The sequence below is a fragment of the Cucurbita maxima genome, unplaced genomic scaffold (assembly GCF_002738345.1).
Source record: "Cucurbita maxima cultivar Rimu unplaced genomic scaffold, Cmax_1.0 Cma_Scf00001, whole genome shotgun sequence".
NCBI classification, from domain to species: domain Eukaryota; kingdom Viridiplantae; phylum Streptophyta; class Magnoliopsida; order Cucurbitales; family Cucurbitaceae; genus Cucurbita; species Cucurbita maxima.
Genome location: NW_019272017.1, coordinates 587,589 through 607,657, shown reverse-complemented (window position 1 = coordinate 607,657; position 20,069 = coordinate 587,589). Strand labels below are relative to the sequence as shown.

The following is a 20,069-nucleotide window of genomic DNA, read 5'->3' as shown; positions in this document are numbered from 1 at the left end:
CATTCCAATTTCCCAAATTTTCCAACACTCATCTTTCTTCCTACTGTCCATGCTGATGCGTACGGACCACTTTGATCACTATCTCTCATAAATTATTGCCCAATTGAAGCTTCAATAATTCATTAAATTATTGCTATCTCCAAGTTTTCGTACCTATTCATACTCGGAAAAAAAAAAAGTTATTATACTAATCTCTTTATTTGTAGAATACCCCATCAATCTGGACCGTCACTAATAGATGTTAGTTGGCAATCTTGTAATTGTCCTCACAAATGCTTATACCTACTATTAATTAGCAGTCCTCACAAGTTCTTGATAACATAAGATGAAGGGAGCGACCTCCTGTCTTGACCAACTATTGAGATCTATATGCATACTCAATTCAATACTAGTGGTTGGTAACTCTCTGATAGTCTCACATAGTAACTTGATAATACCTACTACTGAGATGCATATGCAAACTATGTCAATCGAACCTACTACTAAGATATATATACCGCCTATGTTAATCTATAGAAAGTTTGATACTAAAGGTTAGTTAGTGGCCCTTTAAATAGTCTCCACGTTGTAACCTATAGCATGAACATAAAGGAGACATAAAATCGTACATCAGTATCAATAGATATAATTAACACAATCACGCTTAACACCACAATTAGTATAAAAGCATTAGATAACTTTTTCTAATTAGTCAACAATCTAGAAATTAGAAGAGAGGAAAAGTAACGCAAATTAAATGTGATTTTGAGAAGACAATTGAAACCCTTCAGCTAAATGAAAAAGATTAATAAAGTTGTGAATGAGGCGGTGTCAGATGTAAAGCAAATATGGCAAATCAAATTCCCAAAACATGAATTTCCAAGATCAGCAGCTTGTTATAAGCAAAATGGTTGAGAAAATAGTTCATCAAGTCACAACTATGCAGTTAATTCCACTAAAGTTCAAAATTGCACAACAGATGATTATTGGTAAAGAATAACACAATTTTCATCTTATTATACAAACATCTATTTAATAAACATGAGAGGAGAGGAAGCAGTCATTATTCATACATATGATATGATATGAGACAGAGAAGAAGAGAGATAACTTACCAGGATATTGTGAGGCTAATCCTTCTCTCTGATCACAGTAGAAGCCTTCTCGTTTTTCATAATCATATGAAACGATTTGACTCTATCTTCCTCCACCATCTCCCTAAGAACTTCATCTTCAATCTTTTCTGCTTGCCATTTAGAAGGATCCTCCACAAACGCCTCACTGAAAATCATACTTGACACCCATTCCTTCCATGTAGTTCTCTTGTGCTTGTCCTCTTCCAATGTGCCAGTTACCAGTAGTTGATAGACATAGACCACCTTAAGCTGGCCTGGACGGAAAGCTCGAGCGATGGCCTGCTTTGTCTTCGAAGGATTCCACTCGGAGTCTAGTAAGATGACTCGTGAAGCTGCAGTCAAACTAATGCCTTCTGCGCAAGCAGTAATTGAAGCAAGCAAGACTTTGGATGGCCCTAAGGGATCTTCAAACTTATCCATCACTTTTCCTCGTTCGAATAGCTCAAGGTCCCCTGTGAGGGCCAAGATTTCTCGGCCTCTCTTCCACCTAAATACGTTCTCAAACAGCTCTATGAATAGTTTGACGGGTGCAATGTTGTGGCAGAAGATTAGAATTTTTTCCTTCTTGACGACACGGTACACAAGATTCAGAACAAACATCACCTTTGAACCTTTCCTCAAATCAAATTTGTATCCTTCTAGTTCCATCAGATCCCTCTCACTGAAAAATTTGCTAGCACAAACCGCAGTTTTTACTAACCAAGGATGGATTGAACCAAGAGTTATGAGGAGCTCTAACTCAAGGGGATATCCAGGGTATTTAGCCATTATCTTATGAAGTTTATTCAAAATTTGTTGCTGTATGTCAGTTGTGTTCATTAGTAAGGTGTAAATTTGTAAACCAGGAAGGCCATCCTTACTTCCACCTTCATAAACATCAATAAACGCACTTGTCATATTTCTTAGCATGTTCAGACCTTCCTGCCTCTCTTCTCCATCACCTGCATCGATTTTCCGAGCTATCTTATCTAAAAAGAATTTCCTTGCCCGAGCTTCCTGCAGGTGTGGAGCTTTTCTTTTTTTCCTCTTGAATTTGGGATCTAGTTTCTTCAACACTTCATTCACAAACCTAGGTCTTGCCAAACAAAGAGTATTGAAATATTCACAGAAATTATTTTGAAACAAGGTACCTGAGAGGAGTATTCTGAGGTCTGTTTCAACTTTCATCAAAACCTTCCTCAGCCTGGACTTAGTACTCCTGGGGTTATGCCCCTCGTCCAATATTAGGATACCGGGGCTTTGGCGCAAAACTTTGGCCATATACTTTCTGTGAGCAAATTTTGCATCTTCCCTCATTAATGTAAGAAATGATGTATAGCCCATAACAAGAACACTTGGATGTGCATGCCACTTCTTTATCTTTTCCAAGCAATCCAAGATGTGCATGACATCATCTGTCGGCCTTGGACCTCCAGCAAACGTGACTGGTTTTGAGTTCGACCGGAAAACTCGGTAGGTTCTACGACCATGTATTAGATGAATTGGTACTGGAACTTCCCACTTAATAAATTCCTTATACCATGTATAAAGAGTAGTCTTTGGAGCAAGGACAAGGGGCCTTTTCCCTGGAAACAGTTTCAAGTAACTAACGAGGAATGAGATGATCAGAAAGGTTTTTCCAGCTCCTGGTGTATGGGATATCACACAACCACCTATTTTACGAGATGCTTGATCCATGAGAGCTGGAACCATAGAACCAGCAACATTTTTCCACAGGAACTCGAATGCTTTTTTTTGGTGGAGATGTAATTTCCTTCTGAATTCAGGGATCAAGGCCCAGACATTGTCATTTTCTTCCGATAAGGTACCATCAGAAGAAGGCAGGCCACAGAAAATATTCATCTCCTCCTCATCGTCAGTATTGTGCTCATCTTTTTCTTCAATCCTCCGCTCTTCGGAATTCCAGCTCATGTGTTGCATCTATAGAGAGAAAAAAGTTGTCAATATCTGTTGAGGTAGCATAAAAAAGGAACACCAGCCATAATTTACAACATTTTAGAAGCAATATAAGGATGGGATCAAACACAACATAATTGAAAAATATGCAAATAACAATTTGCACAAAAGAAAAATGAGGGCCAGATAGACCAATGATGCAGACTTATAGATGTCATTTCAAATCATAAAACAACATTTTACGAGCATATCCTACAGCACATTATTTCATTTGTAGAAGAGTATGCACATGGAGTGATACTAAGATATCAAAAGTTTCACATGGAGCAATACTATGATATCAAAAGTTTCCCAGCCAAGATAGGCGGAGTGAAAGATTACTGAAGAATATGATAAAAACATTTCAGCATTCTAGTGTTTTGAATTTGACTTACAAATGGTGCTGAGACATCTTTAATTTCAGTGCTCACAAAGCCACATATATGGCAGAGCATCCCTATCTCTTCATTCAACTTGAACTCATGCTGGCACCATTTGCTTTCTTTCTGTTCGGGCTCCACTGATGTTCCATTACTAAAACCCTGTAAAACCAAATCTTTGCAATCTGAATGAGCATCATCATGAATATCCATTTAACTATAACAAATCTAGGATCATTTATGTTTAATTAGTTTACCTGGTTAGCATCAATAAGGTAACTTGAGGCAAGGGATATTTCCATCTCTCTCCACAGCATTTCAATCTCAGAGTTTTCTTCCTTCTCCTCATTAGAGGGCAGTTCCATCTCGTTCCTCTTATCCAAGGAAGTTTTGTTCTTAAATTCTTTCCATTGATCAATTATCTGTGGCTCTTCTTTTTGAATTGTTGAGTCAATATTCTTCAGGAAGGAATTGATCAAATCCTTGTATGCACCTGCACCTAAGGACCGTTTCTGCCAAGTTCTTTCTTTAGGAGAACCATCCTCTTTATAACATATGGAATGATACCTGGTCTTCCTACCTTTACTACTCAAAGCCTTTCCCCAGCTACCATTCTCAAAGTTCTCGTCTTCAAAGTCTGAAGAGTTTCTTTTCCGGACTTTGCGTTTATTGTTAATGTAGTAATACCTAGCTGACATTTCAGTAATCTGTTTCGTAAAGTTACCACAACCATTGGCATCATCAGGATATGGATCAGATGCTATTGGCTGTTCATCAATTACAGGAACTATAGCAAGTTGATTTTTATCTTCTACTTCATCACTCATTTCCAATGATCTTAGTCTGCTCTTGAAATCAGAGAGATCATCACGTACACTCAATTGATTGAAATGATTGTTGCTTTCATTTTCCATCTTTACTTTTGAAGGACCTGCATTCGTGGCAAACAGGTAAGCAAGTGGTAATGTCATCTCATCATCATCATTCAATTGCTCTGTTTTATATATCCTGGTTCCGCTGTAGTCAATTTCTGATTCATTGATACTATCACAGCCAAGAAAACGATCGGGTTGGACATTACGGCGTTTTGAACGCCTCAAGTCCATAAGATCAGTAAATGAGTGCAATTGACTGTCAAATGCATCATCTGCAGGAGACATCTCAATCCTATCAGATGAATTTAGCTGATGTATTATTGGAATAAACATACCTTCATCATTTCTAAAGTTTACAACGTTTAAAATCTTGTCAGAAGCTACTGAAGTGCCCTTCTGATTACTTTCCAACACTTGGTACAAGATCTTGTTATCCACTGATCTTACATCAAAAGTGACATGTTTCAATGCTGATGTTACTACTAACCAAGAAAGATCGGACAGAAATTTTCCCAGAAGCAGTTTCGTTTTTGGCAACAGAGCGCAGTCCTCAGAGAAATCCCATCGGTAGTGTTGACCTTCACAGAAGTGTTTCCTAACCTTTTGAAGTACAAAGATCTGATCAATTCCCATTGCTATGATTTCTTTACAAAGCGATCCCTTCTCTGAACCAAGGGGTTTTTTATCAGCAGCATATAACTGGACATAAAACTGGCATGAACACCCAGAATCATGAGGCTTCCGCTCAATTGAGCTTATTTTAGCATCGATCCACACCTAAGAAAGCAACCCTGTTGATTAAGCTCTAGATAAAAAACAAGAGCTCTCCAAATATAAATCATTCAAGAGTCAAAAACATAAATCAATTTAGGTGAATGAGACCACCATCCATTTCAACATTGTAGTGTTGTCTAATAGAAACTTCAGTATTTTAGTAAGTTTATTATTGACATTTCTTTCCATAGACCTGGCAGTGAAACAAAGTCTATATTACACAGTTTGAAGTTATCTTTCTTTCCTGGATAATAGGTACCATGTTAATCTTAATAGCAGAAGTACCATGTAGATATCATTAGCAGAAGAAATAGCAATCTATGAACAGACAGAAGTTCAGAGAAACTGCAGTTAATTAACCTGTACAAGAAAATTGAAACTTGAAGAAAGGCATAATATGAGCCTAACAAATTTCCATTGAAAATTATTCAAATGGTTAACAAACAAGAAATGACAACACATTTCAAATGAACCAGAACAACGCTATAGGAAAAGGAACACACACATGGCATTAACATTAGAAAAAACACTTCAAATATATCAAACTTCAATTAATAGGACAGACAAAGAGCATCAAATCCAGAATTGAAACAAATATGATACAAAATAAGAATATAGTTTTAGAAGAAATGTTATACTTTCCTAAAACAAAATCATTTCATAAGAAATTTGATGTTGAAGGAGTTCTACTGATTGAAAAAAACAAGAACTATTATCCCTCCATGAACCTGACATTTCATATGTTAGAGCACAATAATGGGGGAATGCTATATTAAAAAAAATGCAAATTAAATATAGCTCAGAAAATTGAATAGAAGGTCGCTTACAGGCTCTGAACCTTGCACATCAGTATTCTCCGTGCTGCGAGAGGAAGAGAGGACACAAATATCAACACCAGGTCGTAGAAAACAGGTGCAGTCAGATGAAGTCGCTTGTCTCGACCTAATGCGGAAGTCTGTGTAAGGACCTCTTTCCAGAATCATGAACTGATCATTCACTAAATGAAGGGTGATTGAACCATTCCTAATTCTTATTTTCTCTGCAGCTTGCCAAGAACCACAGCATATCGCCTCGAAAGCTTTCAGAAAGAAATCAGAATTTTAACTGAAAAGTTGAACTTAGGAAATGCATATGAAGGTAGAGTAAAAAATAGATGACATTTCCCTAATGAACTGAATGTACTGAATTATGCAATATCTGAAAGGATTTATCAGACGTACGAACAACAGAGATAACATGTATGATATTGGATTGTTAACATCCAGATCTGAGACCACGAAATAGTTGGAGGTCATCATATTACTACCATTGCAACATCGAGAACGTAAAAAGAAAGAAGGAGAGAGGCAAATATTACGGTAATCATTGAATGGATGCTTGAATTCATATAAACGTCTTTTAACCATCCTTTATCGCCACCCAAACAGCAGAGCCGCTTTAACAATTTCCACCAAGAAAAACAAATCGATTATCTGCAAGAATGAAACCCAACAAGAACCCATGTTAATAACTCTGCTCTTATGTAGTCTTGCACAACGTAAGAATCATCGCAGTTACAAAAATGGTACTCAATTAATAATTTTTTCTTTAAAAAAATCCCCTTCGTATTTCTAAACCTTCTGCGCAAAGTTCACAGCCCACTATCACTTCAGACGTTACAACACTAATCATAGCTTCATTTTAAAAGATAATCCTGCGAAGTTAATTCGGAAAAAAACCCTCCCATCATTCAATCATGTAAACTTACAGAAATTCAGCAAAAAATCGAAAATGACACGAAAAGCAAGGTCATCGTCATGTAGCTGATTTTCACTGCTCCACTCCTGAAAACACCAATCCCATCATCAGTGAAAATGGAGAACCGTTCAATAATAATGCCGTCGGCTGGAAACACAGAAGAAATTAGTATCCCCATAATCGACAGAAACAGAGATATTAAACAAAACACAGAAAGAGAGAAAAACACAAACAGGCATGAAAATACCTATAATTTGAGCTGAAAACAAACAAGACCAATCAACAATTAACCGTCGCCATTACAAAAACAATCATCCTCCTTGAAAAAATACACACCGTTCATCACCATCATCGTAACCGCAATCACACTCCACACCAAAAACAATCCAAACAAAAATCGAGAGAAAACAAAGTCCGATCAAATCACAGACCTGATTAACCACAAGAGGAACTCAACCGGTGGCGATCATCCCCCGGCGGACGAGTACCGCCACAAAAACGAGACGAACAGAGGTGGAAATGCAATGCGAAAACGAGAGAGAAATACCTGAAAGCTCGAAAGGGAGAGAGAGAGGGGAGTGAAGTGACTGAGGCGGAGCAATCCAAAGCCCAAAAGTGCTAAAAAGCTCCTCGGAATCCGTTCCATTACTTTGCATGAATGGTAAAAAAAAGAGAGGGCCGTAGACTAGTAGCGGCAAAGAGGCGGGGGAGTGTAAATAAGGAAAGAGGGAGAGGGTAATTTGGGAAATAGAAAAATGGAAGATCAGAGGGCTTAGATTGACGTGATGGGAAGGGAATCTGAGGGTCCAGATGATGAAATTGATGAGATAAGCCTGAGAACGGCCACGTGTGATCAGAAACTTGTGGCGTTGGTTTTTGGTTGGAAATTGGGATTGTAAGTCGAAACAACCAATAAATCTGTCCACCTAAGTTTCTTCCTTTTTTCCCAATTTTTCACCTCCTCCGTAATTTTTTCCCCCCTAAATTACCCTTTTCGGAGCAGTAATTTTTTAAGTTTCGAGTTTCAACGCTTCCTTTTTTATACTTTTAACATTTATTACATTTACTGTACTTTTTAACTGAAGGATAAAAGGGTACTAAATTTAATTCTTAAATTTTTTTTTACGTAATAACCCACTTTTAAATTTATAATAATTTAGATTTAATGGATATTTTTAACCTATAAATTGAGCGGTGGTTAAATATATTTATAAGAAAATACCAAATTCGTACGTAATCAAAAATGAATTTAATTTGATCCATCTTTTATGGTAAAGAATAAAAATAGCTATAAATTTTAAAAACATGGAAATTAAATCGTTGCATATTAAAATTTAAGAATTAAATTTTTTAGGTAAAATAATTTAAATCAAATAGTATTATTAAGTTAATGTTTTAAAATTTTAATGAGGTAATTGTTAAAGATATATTTTTTTGTTTTAAAAAATGACTAAGAAATCATAAGAAATCAAACGTCAACATGGTAGCATCTTTGGTCTCACTCGATTAGATTATTGAAATCAAACCATTTCTTTCTAATTTTGTTTATTGACGTTCTCTCTGTATTTATTTATCTATCTTTGATCTCACTCGATTAGATTATTGATGATTGTTTTCACCTCTCTTCTAACTATCACGCTCACGACCAACCTTAAGGGGAACTCAAAGCTCTACTCATATTATTCGGGCAGTTTTGTGGCTTCATCAAACCATCAGACATCGTTTGTGCGAAATTCAAGCTTATTTAGCCACACACAATGTATGTGTTTGCATGTTCAATCGTTGCAACACAACAATGCCACATCTCATTTTCATCTCAGTTCTTAACAACACGATCCATGCATCATGATGTCATCTCATGTCTTGGGACACATCAACCTCTTGGCTTGCTCGGACACAACTATTGGGAATTAATCCATGTGTCAATCATCTCATCGAGACATCGTGAACATCCATCCATTCGAGTTCACTCGAGCATCAGAGTCGCTCGTGTCTATGCTACAGGATTCGTTTGATTGTAGCCAATAAATTATCTCATAAAGTTATGGTTTATCGTGGGATAAAATTGTCGTACAAGCATAATTCTAATATTTAAAATTACATAGATTAAATTATATATATATTTTTATAAAATCTCCATAAAATATTTAATTCGGAAAAAAATAATCTAAAATGGATAAGGTGAAGAAGTTTTAACAATATTTTGTCTTCTTTAAATCCCACCTGACTCGCTAAAAAAATCCACGAGTTAAAACATTCATCAACTCGGCAAACCCGTACACTGAGTCGACTCAGTCTGAATCCCTCGATAACCCTCGAGTTCTACGTAATCTTATTCTCACCCACGTGGTGACTCACTGCCCGGCTCCCGTGTTCGCTCGTCTCCATATGCGGGGAAAATTTTCGTATGCTCTTCCATTTCTTTCAACTACCCACCGTTTGCCCCACTAGTTCTTCGAATTCGATGATGTTAAGAGTACAAATTTGATGAATCTTGTGTTGATTTAGGCCTTTTTTTTGTTGACTTTCCTAATCTCGTTTGTTTTTATGTTATTCTCTCGTTGTTCGATTCGATATGATGATGAGTAATGGAGATCAGGAGGAGGAGGAGGCGGGCCTCCACTCGTCTCGTGAAGAAATGGAGAGTTTGGTTCTTGACGATCCTCCCGTCACCCAATCTCAAGGTCGGAACAGTCAATTGAGTCGGCCGGTGACGATTAACTACGATCCCTTGCTTTCGTCGTCGCCCTCTTATGCGGACCGTCAAAGCCCTGATTCGCCTTTCGATTCGTTTCTTGAGCCTCCTTCTTATGCTGAGGCGATTTTCACGTCTTTTGATTCATCGTCCAATGGTCGCGATGGTAGCCCTGACTTCTCTACTACAGCGAACGCTTTGAGCTCTGAGTTCTTGAGTATTTCGGTTTCGGATCCGCAGAAAATGGATGAGCTGAACAATTCGTTGATTCCCGGTGGAAGTGGTTTTTACACGTATCTGATTACGACGAGGACGAATCTTCCTGAATACGGGGGACCTGGATCCGAATTTGGTGTTCGAAGGCGTTTCAAGGATGTTGTCGCATTGTCTGATCGGTTGCTGGAGACGTACCGTGGGTTTTTCATACCGATGAGGCCGGATAAGAACGTGGTGGAGAGCCAAATGATGCAGAAACAGGAGTTTGTGGAGCAGAGGAGGGTTGCATTAGAGAAGTATTTGAGGAAATTGGCATTGCATCCAGTAATTCGGAAAAGTGAGGAGTTGAGAATGTTTTTGGAGGCAAAGGGGTCATTGCCATTAGTCAGAAGCACTGATGTAGCTTCAAGGATGCTTGATGGAGCGGTGAAGCTGCCGAGGCAGCTATTTGGGGAACCAACTGCGGCGGCGGATTTGCAGGAAGTGGCAAAACCTGCAAAAGGGGGCAGAGATTTGTTGAGGATCTTCAAGGAATTGAAGCAATCAATGTCAAACGATTGGGTTGGGGCCAAGCCGATGGTGGTGGAAGAAGATAAGGAGTTTTTGGAGAAGAAAGAGAAATTAATGGACATTGAACAGCAACTTATCGATGTGTCTCTACAGGTGTGAATCTTGTGCTATAAAGGTTTCATACTTATCTCTATCTTGTATAAACTAGAGAATTTTAGATATTCTGGCGTTTGGATTAGGAGTGATATAAACATTTTGAGAAGCTATCTTGAACTTCAGTTTTCTTGTCCAGCTTGATTTACGTTGGAAAACAAAATTTCTGCTAGGAAGAATAGGATTAAGTTGTGATTAATTCTGAAATATATTGCTGAATGCCCTTCATTTTTTATTGAGAAAATAAATGGGGCTCGTTTCTTTATACTTTCTAGTAATGTTGCTTGTGTATATACCATTGTTTTGAAGGCTGAATCACTCGTGAAAGCTCAGCAAGACATCGGAGAGACAATGGGAGAATTGGGTTTAGCATTTGTAAAGTTGTCCAAATTTGAGACTGAAGAAGCTATCTTCGAGTCTCAAAGAGTACGAGCTGCTGACATGAAAAATTTGGCCACTGCTGCTGTTAAAGCTAGCAGATTGTATAGAGAACTAAATTCACAAACAGTGAAGCATTTGGTAAGTGCTAAGAAATTGTTGCAAGATGAATTAGTATGCCACACTTTGGAAAGTTATAAAACTCGTATCGAAATGATTGATTAAGCGATTTTGAAAGTTCTTTAAACTTCCAAACATTACCCTTTGAAGGAGACTGACTCCATCAATTGCTTGTTCTTTCGTGAATCCATTGCAGGATAAGCTTCACGATTATCTTGGAGTTATGTTAGCTGTCAACGGTGCATTTTCTGACCGAGCAAGTGCGCTGCTGACAGTTCAGACCCTTTCATCAGATCTATCTTCCTTGCAAACGAGGATCGAGAAGCTTGAGGTTGCTTCGTCCAAGATATTTGGTGGAGACAGGTCCAGGTTGCGGAAAATTGAAGAGTTGAAAGATACTGTGCATGTTACAGAGGATGCTAAGACTCGTGCAGTAAGAGAATATGACCGCATCAAGGTAGATTAGATTGCCTCTTGTTTGTCCCATTTTTCTGTATGTGTTATTTCTACTTAGTATTTCACTTTGGACGATAAAAGATGATTACATGGAAAATCGAACGCACCCAGTTACACATCAAGGCATCCGTATTACAAATACCACCCATATGTGTGTCTGTAATTGGCTGAAATTGTTTGAAATTATAGTCTTCAGATGCTTGAGATCTTTTGGTTCTAGAGAGCTGCATGAAGTGTTAAGTATAAGTATAATTTGTGTGCAGGAAAACAATAGGAGTGAGCTCGAGAGGCTCGACTGGGAGATGCAAGAAGACTTCACGAATATGTTAAAAGGCTTTGTCCTTAATCAGGTTAGATTATTTTGACAACATTTACACAACCGAAAGCGAGCTTTCGTCATGTAACCGGTTTGGAGTACCTTAATTCAAAGTTCATTTTTGCAGGTGGGATATGCAGAGAAAATGGCAAAGGCTTGGGAGAATCTTGCAGAAGAAACTAGAGGTTATGTAAAAGAGAGCAGCTGAAAAGTATGATTGTAGCTTTTTCCAAGTATGTATACAAACATATACCTTTTGCATTTATGAGGAGTTTCTTGTAGTTTTAGTTCGAGCGATTCGGTGTACGTACGTTTGTTCATGATGATCTTGTAAACTCTATATCTTTGAGTTTAAAATATATTGTATTCAATAAAAACTACTTGCAAATTAATTTACTCTCGCAGAAAACACCCTTAAAAGAATTGAAAGAATCACAGAAGCCTCTCTTGTTCTATCCACTAATTAACTAACTAACTAATACTCTGCTTGCCTATTTGGATATAGCCCAGCAGCCCTTTTTCACTCACTTGTTGAAGGCACTCTTGTTCTATCCACTAATTAACTAACTAACTAATACTCTGGTTGCCTATTTGGATATAGCCCAGCAGCCCTTTTTCACTCACTTGTTGAAGTCACTCTGCTTGCCTATTTGGATATATAGCCCAGCAGCTCTTTTTCACTCACTTGTTGAAGGGGGTCCTCCTCCTCCTCCAGCTCCGTCGTCCCCAGAACTGGGAGCAGTTTCTGGCCTAATCTCCTCCAGTTGTTGTAGAACTTGTTGAACTTCTGGTCTTGCCGATGGTGATGGATCGACGCAATGCAAAGCGAGTTTTAGCGTGTTCAGCAACTCATCTCCAATGGTAGAGGCATCCCTCATTAGTTCCATATCGAAAACTTCATTAGTCCACTCCTCTTTGACAATTGATGCAACCCATTGTGGCAAATCGACTCCGTTCATGGCTTCGCCCGGGGACTTTCCTGTCAGGAGTTCCAATATGATCACTCCCAGGCTGTAAATGTCAGTTTTTGTATTTGCTTTCTTCAGCTTTGAGAGCTCGGGCGCTCGGTACCCGAGTGCCCCTGCAGTTGCTATCACATTTGAGCCTGCAGCAGCAGTCATCAACCTTGACAGGCCAAAATCTGCAATCTTAGCATTTATGTACTCATCAAGTAGAATGTTGCTGGATGTTAGGTTTCCATGGATGCTGTTCTCGTGTGCGTGAAGGTGACACAGGCCACGAGTCATACCCTGAGCTATCTTCATCCTCGTCGGCCAGTCGATGAATGTATCCGGTCCACGAGCTGTAGATTTCAAAGAAGTTAGAGCAAGCAAGCTTACGGTACATACACACATTATTACCTTAAAGACGTAAAACAAGATATGAAATTTTCAGTTACCGTGCAGGAACGTTGCAAGGCTCCCGTTCGGCATGTAATCGAAAACAAGAAGCTTTTCTCCTTTAGGTCCCAAGTAATAAGCCCTCAAAGCTAGAAGATTTGGATGCCTGATCTTTCCAAGTATATTGACCTCTGCTTCAAATTCCTTCTGGCTCTTAGTGATCTTCTCTCTCAACCTCTTTACTGCAACTTGACTTCCATCCTCCAATGTAGCCTTGTAAACAGTCCCATAAGTACTCTTTCCCATTATTTCTGCTGTTGCACACAAAAGATCATCTGCTGTGAACACCGTTTGCCCCTCGAAATGGACGAGCTTTCCTCCAGCATCCCCTCCCGCTTCAACTTCACTGCTCGTCGGAGGGACGCCCTTTTCGGTCCTCACAGCCCCGGCTGCTTCAGCCCCACCGCCATCCTTTTCTTTTGAAGCAGCTCTTTTCCTTATCAAGCAGCACAGCAGTACAAAGAAAACTATAACCAATACTACAAGGAGGGATCCTGCTGCTATAAGGATTATATCTTTAGTACTTAACTTCCGTTGTCGGGATGTCAAACTTTCCAGCGGAGGAGCAGGAACTTCTTGAGAAGGAGCAGGGGACAGGCACTGAATCGCACCACTGAACCCACAGAGCTGAATGTTCCCAACAAAGGAACTCGCATTGAATTTTTCGGCAAGGGCCCCCGGTACTGAACCCGAAAGGTTGTTATACGAGACGTTTAAGGATTGAAGAGCTTGCAAATCAGCAAGAGAAGCTGGGATTTCTCCATTTAGATTGTTCTGAGATAGATCAAGTTGAGTAAGTGTTGAAATGTTCCCAAAAGTTGAAGGTATATGACCATTGAATCTGTTTCTACTCAAGTTGAGAACAGACAGATTTCTCAATCCATCAAAACTTTGGGGTATGCTTCCATTAAGGAAATTATTAGAGACATCCAAAGTTTTGAGCAAAGAAAGCCTACTAAGTTCATCAGGAAGGCCACCATTTAGCCTATTGTGGCCAAGGGAAACCACTTGAACCTTACTTAACTTGCTTAAAGAAGTTGGTATGGTACCTGAGAGGAGGTTGTCATCAAGAGTCAAAGACTTGAGCTGAAACACCCGGTTTCGCTCGGTGGCATTGCTTCCCCACGAGTCGGGAATGCTGCCTGAGAGATTGTTGTGTTGAAGAGCGAGGAAAGTAAGGGACACCGATCGAGTGAGACTCATCGGGATCGGACCGGAAAACGAGTTATAGCTCAAGTTAAGCCAATAGAGCTTGGTGGAGTTAGCCAAACTCGATGGGATTGTTCCGGTGAGCAAATTATTACTAATGTGAAGAGTTTGAAGCAGAGGACAACGCCCCAATGAAGGCGGGATCGAACCCGAAAATCGATTGTTGAACAACTGAACGCCTCGAAGATTTGGAAGAAGCCCCAATGAAGAAGGGATGGATCCAGCAATGAAGTTGTCATGTAAACTGAGCTTCCTAAGGGCCTGAAGTTGGCCAATCTTCTCAGTGATTCTACCTCCTAATCCCTTCCATGGAAGCTGTATCACAATAACCTGTCCCTTAGCGCATTTAATCCCAACCCAGCCACCAGAACAAGCACCAAATCCACTATCATTCCAACTCTTCAAGAACCCTTTAGGATCATCAAGTTCTTGCTTGAATGCCTGAAGGGATTGAAAATCAGCTTGAGTCACAACCACGCCGTCCCAATCCTGGCTCAGAACAGGCTGAACACAGACAAAACTGACCACAAAAAAGAACAAAACTAATCCAAAATGAAGAGAAGAAACAAACCCATGGGGGGTTTTCCTCGAAAACCTCCGTTTCTTCTCATTCTTCCCTGGAAAACAGAGCCAATCGGCAGTTTCCATCAGCAAAACCCCAAAATCTCCAAGTGGGTATTTCCAACAAGAGTTGGAATCAAATGGGGTTTGGATTTCATCCATGAAAAGCTAAAGAAGAGGAAAGAAAAACTTGAAAAAAGATGAAAATGGAACGGAAGGGAGCATATGGAAACAAGAATGAAACAGAGGAGGGAGAGATTTTGGTTGGTGGGTTGCAATAAGATACCAGAGGCTCTTCCTCTTCCTCTGCTTCTGTGTTTCTCTCTCTTGTTTGATGAGCTCAACGGCTAGTTTTATTTTTTATTTATATTTTTGGTTCTCGATGTTTGTTTCTCTCTCTTGTTTGACTGCTTTGGGAGAGTGAAAATTGGGAGAGAGAGAGAGAGAGAGAGAGAGAGAGAGAGAGAGGGTTTTGGGGGTTTAGTGGAAACACCGCTCCTCCAACGGCTATATCTCCCCATGTTTCAGTGATGGGATCCACCGGCTAAGGACATGGGAGTGTATTATTCCTTGGGAAAAGAGCAAAATTAGAAACTTAATTCCTATAATTTTTTTCTTAATTCTAAATCTAAATCATTTAGATATCAAACGGTACGGACTAAATTTGTTGCATATAAAATATCGATACTCATCTTTATGTTAAAGTGTGTATCATAAAATTGTAACATTATACATAAAACTTCTTGTAACTAAGTCCAACAAGAATCAGCTTAATTAAATCAAATCTGTTTATTTTGGATGCCTTAATGTTGTTTTGATAATGGGACCCACCACAAACAAACCTTTCTTCCTGGGAAATGGGAGGAAGTTAGAAAGAAGCTGACCCAAATTGGCTTGTTTGATTCTTGAGTTTCTTCTGTCTTTTTCAAAAAAAAAAAAAAAAAAAAAAAAAACTATTATTATATTCACTTCGTTTGGTTCAAAAGGTAAAATTATTCATTTCTTTTCATGTTGTCTTCTATTTGTTTAATCATGGTAAAGTATACAACAAATTTTCAGGACATTTTCAATATCGTGGGGCTAACGTGGATGTGCAAACCGGTTTGGACGTTTAAAAAGGAGAAGAATTAAAATACATAACTATGGGGGTAGGATTTCTCATACTTCATAGAGATATATCAAACGCGTCCAAGAACACGAACTAGAAAAACATTTGAAACCAACAACTACTGTAAAATTGCATCAAACCTGCAAATTGAAGGATTGAACAAGCCGAAATCTATCTGGATATAACTCATATCAGGTTGCTGACACAACAAGTGAAGCCTAGGAAGACTCAAATGGGATGGAAACTTGATGATTTTCTGCAACTCTCCTGAGGGCCAAGCTAGTTTTGCGAAGAAAAGGGAAGGTGTATGAGGGGGATGACCCTTATTGCTGCAAGATTTTTGATAACTTAAACCAGTTCCCCTTCAGCATTAGTTCTTTGAAATAGAGGTCAACTCAACTTGTCCAACCAAGTCACCAACTCAACACAATCACCCACTTACATAATAGCAGTTTTGACCAAAAGATTCAGTGAAGGCACGTCTTTGCTCAACTCAGTGTCTAGCCTAAGCCACTTCGACTTGAATGTGGTAAAATGCCTTTGCTTCATGACTGCCATATTAAGTGACAACCAACGCGACACATTTCTCAAGTGATCAGACAAGAAAATGTATATCTCTACATCCATATGTTCTAATCAACACTTTACGCTTATTTGCACAGCTATAAATTATAATACCATGTGAATAAAGCTACACGGGTCCAAATATAAGCCTGAGTCAACCATACTTCATGCTCCTCATTCTAACAGCGACAGTTTACATATGTCAATCAACACAAACTTAGGGGGCAAACAATGAATGATCTCAACCCTTCCCATCACTTGCAACACTTACATCCATTTTAACTTGGCACTTCGAGTATTGCTTGTTACTCTATCAAATTATTCTCTCAAAAGACCGACTCTAACAGAGCTCTTTTAATCAATATAACAAATCACAACAATGTTCCTAAACTCTCAGACTACTCCACTTTGTGTTGCAAGTGATGAGACATGACAACTTACACTCATTCATGTACAATGCAATCCAATTCAAGCCAAGAAAGCTATTTAGGTGGGGCATTGTGAGATCCCACCCCGGTTGAAGAGCGGAACAAAGCATTCCTAGTAAGGGTCTGGAAACCTCTCCCTAACATATGCATTTTAAAATCTTAAGGAGAAACATAGAAGGAAAAACCCAAAGAGGACAATAACCGTTAGCAATGAACTTGGGTTAGCAATGCACTTGGGTTGTTAGAGGCAATGTGAAATGGGTAACCATGTGGTTGTTCACAATGGGCAAATCCATCTCATTGAACTAAAACATGAGGTACTTTCAGGCTTCCTTTCTTTCCGGTATGTTGTTCTATATGCCCTTGTATTCTTTCATTTGTTCAATGAAATTTAGGTTTCTTATAAATATAAAAAAAGATAAAAGAGGTACTTTCAATTCTACCAAATCTTGAGAGTGAAGATGTGAATTAAAGGGACTAGAAGGGGAGAAAACATAGGGGCCAAAGTATACTGTTACCCTTTTCTTTCTCTCTTCATCATTTCCCTCTCCTCTACCATTACCCTTTCCATTCTCAAAACTCCCTTCCCATACAACTTCAAAGAAAGTGATGCAGAATGTAACAATGAAACTATGAAACCATGAAATAATCTGTACAAGATCCCTGAATAAATAATCTGGAGAGCAAGCAATTATGAATTTCACTAAATTCAAAGAAATCTAATCCGAAATCTCCTACCAAAGAAAATGAACATCACGATAACTGGTACACCAGAGGTGCGTCACAGTGTAACCCCTTCCCAGAAGCCCCCACAACCCAACCCCTGCAAATACACATATCATTTTGGTAATAATATCACGATGTGAAGCGCAGTACACAACCATATTCATCCAGCAACTACATAAAAAGAGCAGCATGAAAGGAAACAGTCCCATAACAACCGAATTAATGACATACTTTGAATTCCATTAGAAGATAACAAAATCTGGCATTAAACATAACCGTAATAGCAACATACATGATAATGGGGTTCTTCAGGCCTTAGATTAAGAGATGAGAGACTATGGTAAAAGAATTGCGTAATAATCGCCCTAAGTAATACCGACTCCAATTTATGATATTGTATATAGAACAAACTAAACAAAATTTGATCTATAAGCTTGCAGAATCTTCCGATACAATCTACATAAGAGAGAACAAACCCTAATCCTGTTCTTTCAGATCACAAGAAACACGATCTTCCCCGCAGCCAAAGAATTCAAATTGCAAAGAGTACAACAGGTAAGACTAACCCATAATTAAACTTCCATCAGGCGCCGATCAGGATCTGGCTATACACGCGCTGCAATTGCAGGACCTGCGGCTGAAGCAGCGGTGGCCGCGCCACCGAGAAATGACAGGAACCCTCCATTTGCAGGCTCTTGGTCATCAAGGAAGAGATCCTCTGGAAGCCTAAACGCACCGTGAATGCACACAATGGAAAATCCAATCATCGACGCCGATATCAGAAGCGATCCAACACTAGTGAGAAACACAACAATCACAGTCAGAACCCCCAACCCGACCAACGTCTCGAAATCGGAAAAAGTACGTCCGCGAATAACCAAAGGCTGATCAGAAGGACGGAAAATGTAGAGAAAACTCCAAGCCGCGAGGAGGGCAAGAAGAGTCAAGAGAGAAAACGGATGGGAGAGGAGAGAAAAAGCGAGAACAAGGGTCAAGAGAGTGATATAATTGACACGGAAATATGAAAAGTTCTTGCGGATCCGGGAATAGGCTTCGGATAGGTTGAGGGGACGAGCCAAGGAGCTCCGATCGACGAGCTCCGACCAGGGGCGGCGTTGGGAGAAGCCTTGGCGGACGGAGGAAGTTAACCGAGAGAGAAATGCGCGGAAGGCCGGGGTGGCGATGGGCGGGTGAGATGGAGCTCCGGTGGCCGACTGATGGCCGGAAATCGGAAGTGTCGGTGGAGAAGCCATTGGTGGAGGAGAGTGAGATCTGGCGGTACGCTGCAAAATTAATACCGCGGGGTTTCAGAGAATTTATTTGTTCGTAGAAAAACCCAGAGGAATTGAGGCCCTTACGCGGTTGTCTATATATATATATAGGTGGGCAAGTTGTAACTTCGCCCTTCAGAGTTTTTATTTTATTTTTATATCTTTAGAAGGGATCATGAGGTTCATATATTAATAGTTTGGATCACACTCATATTCATACGGGATCACACTCATATTCATACGGTGCATCCATTCAATATATATCTCGTTTGAATCATAACCAATGTTAAACAACATCTTAAGAATCGAATAATACTGATACATTAAGCATCAAATAAAAATATAATAGATTGACATCGTCTAGCTTAAGTAATAGACCACGTTGAAAAAGAAATCCTCAACCATGAACTTAAGTGATAGACCAAAAACCAAGATGCTAATTTCACAGGAGCGGTCATTGGCCTCCATGAACAAAGTTGACCTCTCAAAGGTGCAAGTCATGAAATTGGGTCTCACTTAAGTTGAGGTCACGACTAAAGACTAATAAAGAATTAAAACTTTTTCAACTGCTTAAGTTTATAGTAAGCTTTCGAACCATAGAATAATTATATAGATAAGAAGACAGAGAAAGAAGAAGGGAATAAAAGAGAAAATATAAATAATTACGACCTCAATTAAATAGGAATATATGGGCAAAACATTTTAAACAATAATGGACAACATTTATAGTAAAAATGCCATTTTTTCTCGTGTAAAATTAAAGAGATATGGAATTCCATCGTAAGGTTGAAAAACGAATCTAATTAAACTCTGATGATAAAATTCCAGGTAACGATTTAAATTTAATTTTTTGTATTTATAATTATTTCTTCACAAATAATAAAAACTTGGAAATTTAAATGCTACAAGTAGATAATTGAATTAATCTTAAAGTCACTTTTAGAGAAATACTTGAAATAATTTTTTGGAAAAAATATTTTTGAGTGTTTAACATGTAATCCGTACCAAATTTTTATAGCATATAAAAGTGATCAAAATACTCACAGTACCTCTCACATTGGTGACCATCACAGCCCCTGCCGTTGCTACCGACAAGATCGACGATCTCTGCAGCATTAAAAAAAAAAAAAAAAAAAAAAAAA

General features: G+C 38.9%; 4 protein-coding genes across 7 annotated transcripts; 1 reads left to right on the top strand and 3 right to left on the bottom strand.

Annotated features, from left to right (window-relative positions):
• Nucleotides 1-855: 855 nt before the first annotated feature.
• Nucleotides 856-7,477, bottom strand: LOC111490480 (SNF2 domain-containing protein CLASSY 1-like). 3 transcript variants are annotated; one of them, XM_023139132.1, is made up of 8 exons: nucleotides 7,248-7,477; nucleotides 7,064-7,135; nucleotides 6,827-6,902; nucleotides 6,437-6,551; nucleotides 5,907-6,157; nucleotides 3,688-5,082; nucleotides 3,446-3,592; nucleotides 856-3,035 (listed from the first exon to the last, which is right to left on the bottom strand). In XM_023139132.1, exons 4-8 carry the CDS (start codon nucleotides 6,483-6,485, stop codon nucleotides 1,110-1,112), a joined length of 3,768 nt encoding a protein of 1,255 aa, XP_022994900.1. In that variant the 5' UTR covers nucleotides 6,486-6,551; nucleotides 6,827-6,902; nucleotides 7,064-7,135; nucleotides 7,248-7,477; the 3' UTR covers nucleotides 856-1,109. The 3 variants fall into 3 exon arrangements, with proteins under 3 accessions (XP_022994900.1, XP_022994892.1, XP_022994909.1); XM_023139124.1 differs by lacking the exon at nucleotides 7,064-7,135; XM_023139141.1 differs by lacking the exon at nucleotides 7,064-7,135 and having other exon boundaries at nucleotides 7,364-7,471.
• Nucleotides 7,478-9,117: 1,640 nt separating this feature from the next.
• LOC111490930 (sorting nexin 2B-like) lies at nucleotides 9,118-12,052 on the top strand. The gene is made up of 5 exons (XM_023139591.1): nucleotides 9,118-10,390; nucleotides 10,700-10,909; nucleotides 11,085-11,345; nucleotides 11,608-11,694; nucleotides 11,788-12,052. The coding sequence occupies exons 1-5, from the start codon at nucleotides 9,392-9,394 to the stop codon at nucleotides 11,866-11,868; spliced, it is 1,638 nt and encodes a 545-aa protein (XP_022995359.1). The 5' UTR covers nucleotides 9,118-9,391; the 3' UTR covers nucleotides 11,869-12,052.
• Nucleotides 11,891-15,171, bottom strand: LOC111490675 (probable leucine-rich repeat receptor-like protein kinase IMK3). Of its 2 annotated transcripts, XM_023139227.1 has the most exons (3): nucleotides 13,060-15,171; nucleotides 12,321-12,963; nucleotides 11,891-12,260 (listed from the first exon to the last, which is right to left on the bottom strand). In XM_023139227.1, the coding sequence occupies exons 1-2, from the start codon at nucleotides 14,990-14,992 to the stop codon at nucleotides 12,338-12,340; spliced, it is 2,559 nt and encodes an 852-aa protein (XP_022994995.1). In that variant the 5' UTR covers nucleotides 14,993-15,171; the 3' UTR covers nucleotides 11,891-12,260; nucleotides 12,321-12,337. The 2 variants fall into 2 exon arrangements, with proteins under 2 accessions (XP_022994995.1, XP_022994988.1); XM_023139220.1 differs by having other exon boundaries at nucleotides 11,891-12,963.
• A 2,693-nt stretch (nucleotides 15,172-17,864) lies between these two features.
• Nucleotides 17,865-19,029, bottom strand: LOC111491710 (PRA1 family protein B3-like). The gene has a single exon (XM_023140705.1). The coding sequence runs from the start codon at nucleotides 18,907-18,909 to the stop codon at nucleotides 18,262-18,264; it is 648 nt and encodes a 215-aa protein (XP_022996473.1). The 5' UTR covers nucleotides 18,910-19,029; the 3' UTR covers nucleotides 17,865-18,261.
• Nucleotides 19,030-20,069: the final 1,040 nt, after the last annotated feature.